Here is a 10,000-nt window from a genome sequence, read left to right on the forward strand (position 1 = left end):
AATAAATCAGCTATTAGACATGAGTTATTAAAACTATTATGTTTAGAAATGTGTTGAAAAAATCTCTCCGTTAAACAGAAATTGGGTAAAAAAAAATAAAAGGGGGCTAATTATTCAGGAGGGGTAATAATTCTGACTTCAACTGTATGTGGGTTGTTTATGTAACCAGACTGTTTGTTAAAATGACAACCTTCGAGGTGTTAAAAAAATGTTATATTAAACTTATTAAAATTACAACCTACGATATATTAATGAATATATAAAACATACTAAGTTATTTTTTGGCTAGATTTTTATTTTAAATGTGAAAAACATAGCTAAATTTTGTAAGACATGATTCTTGACAATTGTATATCCACACATACAGTTGAAGTCAGAATTATTAGCCCCCCTTTGAGTTATTTTTCTTTTTTAAATGTCTTCTAAATGAAGTTTAACAGAGCAAGGAAATTTTCACAGTATGTCTGATAATATTATTTCCTCTGGAGAAAGTCTTATTTGTTTTATTTCGGCTAGAAAAAAAGCAGCTTTTAATTTTTTTTAAGCCATTTTAAGGTCAAAATAATTAGCCCCTTTAAGCAATTTTTTTTTTTCGTGATAGTTTACAGAACAAGCCATCATTATACAATGACTTGACCGGCCTGTTAACCTAGTTAGACCTTTAAATGTCACTTTAAGCTGTATAGAAGTGTCTTGAAAAATATCAAGTACAATATTATTTACTGTCATCATGGCAAAGAAAAATATCTCTCCGTTAAACAGAAATTGGGTAAAAAAATGAAAATAAACGGGGGCTAATAATTCAGGAGGGGTAATAATTCTGACTTCAACTGTATGTGGGTTGTTTATGTAACCTGACTGTTTATTAAAATGACAACCGTCGAGGTGTTAATAAGTATATTAAACATTAAAATGACAATCTACATAATATGAAAGAATATATAAACAGTCATTTTTGTTGGCTTGATTGCTATTTATTAATCTTAAAAAAGCTATAATTTCGTAAGACATGATTCTTGTACCTTCAAATATTTTTGTTCTTGTTGTATTGTATTTCTTGTAAAGTAAAATGTATTTTTTTCATGCCAATATCCTCCTTGTGCTCTCCAAACAATGATGCATTGATGTGATCAGGTTATTGTTATTTTTGATGTTATTTTTGAGGGAATTTCCTCTTGAAGCATTAAAATTTTTTGTGTTTGTGCCCCAGGAATATCCGGCTCCAGGGTCCAGTTACTGTCACTGAGCCGTCCAGGGACCCGTGAGGTTCGTCTGGCACGCCGCGTCCCTGTGAGATCCTTCTCAGAGACGGCTGTGTATTATGCATCAAAGGATGGAGTAAAAGATGGAGATGGTGGGAAGGTGAGATTAGATATAGATCTAGATATATATGCAGTTGAATGCACAACTTTTAGCTCTTCTATCAAAATAAATATTATAAGTAAATTTATTTCACTAATATTTCCCATGTGATGTTTAATGAAGCATTTACAAGGGTATCTGCAGGGTCTTAAAATGTCTTAAATTTCAAAAACAAAATTTTAGGCGTTAATCTCTGTGTACTGGGTGTGTGGCATCATTTACTTCTACATTCTTTACATTTTAAAGGTTCTTACTGACCCAATACCTCTAAAAGTGGTTCCGTTCTCTCATCAGCTGGTATTATATAACTTTTGCATAGATTTTGATAAAGACATTTTTCTTTTTTTCTATGATTACTGACATGTGCAGGAACCAACCAAGTTAATTACAGCAACCTAGACATCACAGAAACATAAAGGTAAACTTTCAAATTGAAGTTTACAAAAAGAAAAAAAGCGCCTTTTTTGGAGGGGTTTATTATAACACAGACAACATACACCATTAGTGATTCTCTCAGTAGTGATTATTAAAACAAACTGATCTGAGCTAAACTTAACTTAAACACTGAAAACTGAACTACACTGTTTTTAATTTACTACAATCTTTTATGTGAAGCTGCTTTGACACAATCACAATGTAAAAGCACTATACAAATAAAGGTGAATTGATTTGAATTGAAATTACTTAAATCACTTTCAATAGTGTTCTATGAAAATTCAAAGGATTTTCTTTAAAATGATACCAAACTTTTGCATTTACACCTCTGCATTTGTTTGAATGTTGTTTGAATTTGAGTTGGCACAATCCAAGCAGAAACCCCTAAATAGCACTTGACTCAAGGAGGTTAAAATGTCTTAAATTGACTGAAATATTATCTTGTAGGCCTAAAATCATTTTTAATGGGTCTTAATTTTCCTTTGTTTATGTAAAGTTACCTAATCGATCTAACACATCCAATCACCAACAAATACATCTGAATAAACAGTCTGTTGTGCATACATTCAGTTTTTAAAGAGATTCTTTATGTTTTTAATCATGTTTAATAGATATTTTGCAAAACATAAATGTATGTAACTAGGGTCTGCTTGTTTTGACACATTATTTTAATATGTACCTAAGAAACAACTAATTAGAATTACAGCTAAATCATATTAGATAGGGCAAGTATGTTTTTTCCCTTGTGTACCATTAAAAAATCTTTAGCGTTCAGCCTTATACAAGTCTGAAATTTCATTGATAAAGGTCTTAAATTTGACTTTGTGAAATCAGAAAAAGCCCTGATGTACAATTTTCCTAATATTTTCCTATTGTATTTTTTCATCTGGAGAAAGTTTTATTTATTCTAGTTTGACTGGAATAAAACGAAATTTTTAAGTTAGAAATTATATAATAAATTATAATAAATTATATAATAAATTAGTCATTAGAAATGAGCTAAAATGTATTAAATATAAATTTATATAAAATTTATTACATTTATATAAATAAATTTATAATTAGTTTAAAAATGTGTAGAAAAACTCCATTTAACAGCACCTGGGAAATATTTGAAAATTAAATTATAAATATTTCATTTCAGTAATTAAAATTAAATACATTTTGCCTTTAACTGTGAACATATATACAGCTTTACATCTTATACAATGATATGTTTCCTCCCAGACCTCAAGGGCCCTGAGGAGGAAATAAAAATGTCGTCCTCTTTCTGGAAATTCTTCCTCTTCCTTTTTAATCTGGGTCATTCTTTTTAAGAAATCTGTTGGTGAAGGAAGTGGAAAAAGAACCAGCTCTGGTAACTCTGGCAAAGGAGGAAGTCAGCTGAGGTGCCCCAAATGCGGAGATCCCTGCACACATGTAGAAACATTTGTTTGTGAGTACTTGAATTACTTGTAGTTAACTTTGTATCATCCATTTTTAATATACAGTTGAAGTCAAAATGATTCGCCCTCCTGTGAATTTTGTTTTCTTTGTGAAATATTTCCCAAATAACGTTTAACAGAGCAAAGAAAGTTTTCACAGTATTTCCTATAATAATTTTTCTTCTGTTGAAAGTTTTATTTGTTTTATTTTGGCTAGAATAAAATCAGCTTTTAATTTAAAACCATTTTAAGGTGAAAATTATTAGCCCCCTTAAGCAAAATTTTCTTCAGTTGTCTACAGAACAAACCATCGGTATACAATGACTTGCCTTATTTCCCTAATTAACCTAGTTAAGCCTTTAAATGTCACTTTAAGCTGAATACTATTATCTTGAAAAATATCTAGTAAACTATTATTTACTCTCATCATGTCAAGGATAAAAGAAATCATTTATAAGAAATTAGTTATTAAAACTATTATGTTTAGAAATGTGTTAGAAAAAAAAACTGAGAAAAAAATATACAGGGGAGCTCAAGTCAGGAGGGCTTATAATTCTGACGTCAATTTGTCTGCTGTATGTGTACTGTGGATTACTCAAGATAATCAGTTTGTTTTATTACTGACCTTGTTTCAAAACACTTCTGATTGCTTTCGGCCTTGTGCACGTTCAAGTAGGCCAGAGTGTTTACTGAACTAACTGTTCAATGCTAAAAATAAATCACACACAACAAGTTGCTTTTTCATCTGCTGGTGCTTTAATTAGTAGCGTGTTTTAAAAGTTGCTTGGCTTAAAGTAAAACATTATTATTGTGGTTAATTTAAATAAAAAATAATTATTTACAATAAAAATATTTAACAACTTCAGAAGCTGTTTGAAATATTTTGTTATTATAAATATTTCACAACAGCTTTTGATGTGAAATACTTTTATTAAAAATTAGATTTATAGATAAAAATATTGTATTTTCAAATATTCTTATTTTAGTTTTATTATAAATGTTATAAATAATAATATCTAAGAAGACAATCATTTTATCTATAAATCTATTTTTAAAAAAAGCATTAAACAAATTCAGAAGCTGTTGTGGAATATTTCCAATATTTAAAAAAATAAATAAAATATTTGAGAATACAATAATTTAATCTATAAATCTATTTTAAATAACATTTTCAGGAAAGTCAGAAGCATTAATGTCTTGAAAAATGTATAAAATTTCTAATATTTGGAATATTTGAGAAGACAATAATTTATAAATCTATTTCAAATAAAAATAAATCTATTTTAATAAAAATATTTAACAATGTCAGAAGCATTTTATTATTTAATAACATTAAATAAGAGTATTTGAGAATACAATGTTCTTATCTTTAAATCTATTTTAAATGAAAATATTAAACAGATTCAGACGCATGACTGTTGAGAAATATTTACAATAACAAAAATAAGATTATTTGAGATGACAATAATTTTATCTGTTAATCTATTTTACAATTTTATTACTAGAGTTTGTGCCTGTGTGGATTTAAAAATAAATAATATATATAAACTAGAGCACTACTGTGCTTCACTCAAAAAGATATATTTGGTTAAATCACAAACACTACAGGACATAAAAAGTGTTATAAGCAAATGAGGTTATGCCCTTTAAAGCATAAAACACTCATAAATAAAATATTATTTCTTTTTGCAGCATCAACACGGTTTGTGAAATGTGAGAAATGCCACCACTTCTTCGTCGTGCTGTCAGAGACGGACACTAAAAAGAGTCTGAGTAAAGACCCGGAGTCTGCGGCAGAAGCTGTCAAGTTGGCTTTCCAACAGAAACCTCCTCCACCACCTAAAAAGGTGTCTATTCATTTAATAACATTAGTAGAAGTAGTCATCTTTTAGTCCATTCATATGTTAATTTGGACAAAAGTGACAGCTAAATGACTAAATGTAAATATTTAGCTGCCGCTCATCTGTGTTGTAGGTTGTAACGTCTCCGCTTTTGTTTTCTCGCAGATCTTTGCTTATCTTGATAAGTATGTTGTGGGTCAGGACCATGCTAAGAAGGTATTGTCAGTGGCAGTGTACAATCATTATAAACGCATCTACAACAACATGCCGGCGGGCTCCAGGCAGCAGCAGGTGGAGGTGGAGAAACAGGCCTCGCTCACTCCTCGAGGTTGGTCCTGCAGAGTGTGTGTGTTTGTGTAGAAACTGCATAGACTGTAGTATCAGGTGGTTTTCACTAAACGAGTCATATGTAAGAGACTCAGAGCCATTTGGAATTTAATCTATTAGTTGCATGATACTAATTTAATTGAGTGCTCTTGGAAAGCCTGGTTTCGCTCATATCAACTGAAAGTAAAATGAAGAAGTGACTCGTTGGTAAAATACAAAAACATATGCATCATATGTTACACACACACGGTAAAGTATCAGGAGTAACAGATGCATTTTGATGCAGTAGAGCATGTGCGCAACAGAGTTTACGCTTTGAATTGGCATGCTGTAAGGGAGAGTTCACCCAAAAAATGACAACTATCTTATCTTTTATTCTCCCTCATGTGGTTTTAATCCGTTATAAGTTTCTTTCTTCTGCTGAACACAAAAAAGCCATAATCTTCAATAGTTGCATAATTCAAAAATAGTATAAAAGTCGATGTGTGCCAGCTAAAAGCGTTTTTTAATGTATATTTTGTGTTCAGTGAAGAGTAATTAAATAATGACAGAATAAAATATTTTGGGTGAACTATCCTTTAAAATGATGGAAAATCGTATCTAAATTTATTAACTGAAGTAATATTCTAACTATTTTAATGTTTTTAAATGCTAACTAGGTCGCTGTCTACAGAAGCATCTCATTTTTTTATGCTTGGAAAGATGGTTTGCAGAGTACGTTCTCTAAATGCTGCCAGGTCCACTTATTATGAGTAAATATATTGATTAAAAGTATGAGATCCCACAAGGCTCAGTTTGTCCCTTGCTTTTTACATTATATATGCTACTGCTAGGCGATATCATGTTAAAGAATGGAATTCATTTCCACTGTTATGCCGATGACGCACAACTATATATTTTCTCACAACCTGATGAATTCACGAAACTAACAGATTGTACAGCTGATACTAAAAATGAGATGACTAATAACCTTCTATGATTAAATTCAGAAAAAAACTGAGGTATTGCTCATTGAATCCCCCCCCAAAAAGCGTACTGCATCTGTGAATGCAGATTATTTGAAAGGTGGATGTATATAAATGCATGATTAGCAACTAGCTGTTCACTTTGGCTCCATACATAACATATATTTAAAAATGCATTTGTTGCTACCTAAATTTCTGAAAATGTAATTTCATGTTTGAATTGCTTAAATATTTGATAAAGTTCCTATGTTATGCTTCCCATGCTTCTCAAAGTCTAGTATATCTTTTAAACATATTGTATTAAATTGACTGGATTAAGTTATGATATTGAGAAATTAAATTCCCAAACAAAGCTCTCAACAGGATTTATATCGGTGCTGGAAATCTTGAATAATGTGATGTTTTCAGGGTCTGAAAAGTGCTTAGATTTTGGATCAACTACTTGAAACTTCTGGCAAATCTATTTATCTTGCGTTCAAAATAATTAATGTTACTCCACTCAAAAAATTTGATTCTGTAATCAATTATTAGCATGAAGAGGCAGTTTTTAAAATTTCAGTACCGACTGGTATCGAATTCCTGTATCTTCACAACACTAGATCTGTCTTTATTTTTTATCTTCATTTTTTAATTTTTAATGCTCACACAGTGGGAGAGGAGAAAATGTGGAGAATTCCGCTTCATGAGTGAATAATGCAGTAAATAAAAATAAATACAAATTTGAGATGAAAGATGACACATTAAGGATGCGAGTACTGTAAAATGACAGTAATGTAATGTTGGACTTGGGACAAACGTACCATCAAAATGTTCCCTTTAGCATTCTATAGTATAATATTGAATCTTGACTAATACAATGTGATGAAGAATGTATATCTAAGTAAATACGGCCGGTAAAATAAGTATTGAACAGGTCATGTTTTTTCTTGGAAATAATATTTCTAAGGGAGCCGTTAACATGGAATTGAGCCTGATTTTGGGAAAAACAAACAATGCAAACATAAAATAAAACAAAAGAATCTAAAACAATGTTGTTATGTGTAATAACGATGGAACGACACAAGGGGAACATACTGAACTACTGAAATGTATTTAAGACTTCATATAAAAGGCTTTTTTGGTGATGGCAGCTTAAAGACGCCTCTCATATGGAAAATAAAGTCACATGCATTGACTTCAACAGCATAAAAATCTTGATGGTTCTGTGGGTCTCGTCTATCAGATTTGAGCTTTATTTTGTATTTCCTATTGGATTCAAGTCAGGTGATTGGCTGGGCCATTCTACAGCTTGATTTTCCTTCTCTGAAAGCATTTGAGAGTTTCCTTAGCTGTGTTTTGGATCATTTTCTTGCTGAAATGTCCACCCTGGCTTCATCTTCATCATCCTGCTAATGTAGATATTGGACTGAAGAAGTTAATATTCATTTACAATGGGGGAGGGCAGAGGGTTGCTTAAGAACTACTGAGATTTCACCTGCTGTCTGGGCTCTCCCTGGCTTTCTACTCCCCCCTTTCTTCATGTGTTCAGTACTTTTCCCTGTGTGATTTAATTTTACACATAACTTCATTTGTAAACTAATTAGGTTTGTTTTCTTTTCATATATGGTTTTCAACATCCAGTGAAAATTTCAAGTCAAAAGTGCCTTTACAAATATGTTTTCTGAGAAAATGGTGACGTGTTTAATACTTATTTTCCCTCACTCTATGTAATTTGTCACGCTTAAAGTACTGTAAGCGTTTAAAAATACACATGGAAAGTGCTTAGATTTGACTTTGAAGAATAGCTATGGAAACTTGTACAATTTTAAAACGCCAAACATCCAAAAACCAACCTTTACATATTACCATTTGACTGGATTATACAGTATAAACATCCCTCCCTGATAGATTTCCATTGTGTCCAATATTTTAAATTCTCTAATCTTCCTTTTCAGAAGTAAAATAACCTTCACTTTAATGTGAATCTAATCCAACAGCAGCGTTTGGTGTCATCTTTTGTCATTTGGCATTTGTACAATTCTTCATGACACAAGGTTTACTGTGAGAACTGCTAAAGATCTGGTCATAACTGTCCTCCTTTCTCTGTAGAGCTAGAGCTAAGACGGCGAGAGGACGAATACAGGTTTACAAGTAAGTGCATGTCAGCACCCACAACCCTTATTATTGTTCATGTGTCACTCACTAGAGCCATTTTGTTTTTTCAAAACCGATCTGTTCTGTGTTTTTTTTTTATTTTTATTTTTTAGTTTGCTTTGATTTACGTTGGGTGTTGTACAAATGCCAAAACAAATCATGTAGTCACTTTTCTTCATTTCCTTTTAACCTATTCATTGTTGAAGTGTTATGTATTAATTACGTAAGTGACACGATGCATGCGTCAGAAAGGAAGAATGCGGTCATGTTTTCCTACTTTAGCAGAGAAAGGAGAGCGACCTGATTTGGATTCTAGTTCATGCGCTGCTTTTGTCATACGCAGCTTTCAGAGGTTCATGTCACAGGAAATCCCTTCAGATCCTGTGAATAGAGCAGCTGTGCACACTAAGCAATTTGACCTTAGCAGTTAACAGTGCACTGAGCAACTAGTCTACACTAAAGGAGGACACATTAGCAGTATTAGTATTATTGTGATTCGTTTATGTGCTTATTTGCAAAAGATACATTTTTACAAGCTTAACTTGATTATTTAACTTATTATTTATTTATTTTAGTTAGTTTAAATTTAGCTTTTGAGATTTTTATTCTATTTTTAGACTTCGATTTTATTATTTAATATACACTCACCGGCCACTTTTACTCATATTGGGTTTGTCCCCTTTTGCCTTCAGAACTGCCTTAATCCTTAGTTGCATAGACTTAACAACTAAGTATGTACTAGACATATTGCTCAGAGATTTTGCTCCACATTAACATGATAGCATCACAGAGTTGCTGCAGAGTTGTCATGCACAGCCATGATGTGAATCTCCTGCTCCACCACATCCCAAAAGTGCTCTATTGGATTGAGACCTGGTGACTGGGTGTGGTCTTCTGCTGCTGTAGCCCATCCACCTCAAGGTTGGACGTGTTGTGCGTTCAGTGATGCTCTTCTGCATACCTTGCTTGTAACGAGTGGTTATTTTAAATACTGTTGCGTTTCTATTAGCTTGAACCAGACTGGCTATTCTCCTCTGACCTCTGGCATTAACAAGACATTTGCGCCCACAGAATTGCCACTCACTGGATATTTGTTCTTTTTCACATCATTCTCTGTAAACCCTGAAGATGGTTGTGCATGAAAATCCCAGTAGATCAGCAGTTTCTGAATTACTCAGACCAGCCCGTCTGGCACCAACAACCATGCCATGTTCAAAGTCACTTAAATCAGCTTTCTTCCCCATTCTGATGCTCGGTTTGAACTGCAGCAGATTGTCTTGACCATGTCTACATCCCTAAATGCATTGAGTTGCTGCCATGCGAGTGGCTGATTAGAAATTTGCCTCAATGAGCAGTTGACCTGGTGTACCTAATAAAGTGGCCGGGGAGTGTAAATGCTGTCAGTTTTGTCATGTTTATTTTTTTTCTTTTTTTCTGAGCATCAAGACATGAAGAGTTCAGATGCAAAAACCTAAGTGCCATCCGAAATTTTCTTCTAAAAGTAGTATTTTAC

At 32.4% G+C, this 10,000-nt stretch overlaps 1 protein-coding gene across 7 annotated transcripts in view; it reads left to right on the forward strand.

The window, feature by feature from the left end:
- Positions 1-10,000, forward strand: part of clpxa (caseinolytic mitochondrial matrix peptidase chaperone subunit Xa) — a 39,958-nt gene that overhangs the window by 1,711 nt on the left and 28,247 nt on the right. For 4 of the 7 annotated variants that reach the window (XR_015494686.1, XR_015494687.1, XR_015494690.1 and 1 more), the window contains exons 2-6: positions 1,211-1,362; positions 3,115-3,232; positions 4,914-5,068; positions 5,228-5,390; positions 8,443-8,484. Coding sequence is in view for 2 of the 7 variants with exons in the window: in XM_087259155.1 (XP_087115281.1) it covers positions 1,211-1,362; positions 3,115-3,232; positions 4,914-5,068; positions 5,228-5,390; positions 8,443-8,484 (630 nt within the window). In the remaining 5 variants the exon portion in view is untranslated. 7 annotated transcript variants of the gene reach the window in all.

This window comes from Danio rerio, chromosome 7, assembly GCF_052040795.2.
Source record: "Danio rerio strain M-AB ecotype USA chromosome 7, GRCz13ab, whole genome shotgun sequence".
NCBI classification, from domain to species: Eukaryota; Metazoa; Chordata; class Actinopteri; order Cypriniformes; family Danionidae; genus Danio; species Danio rerio.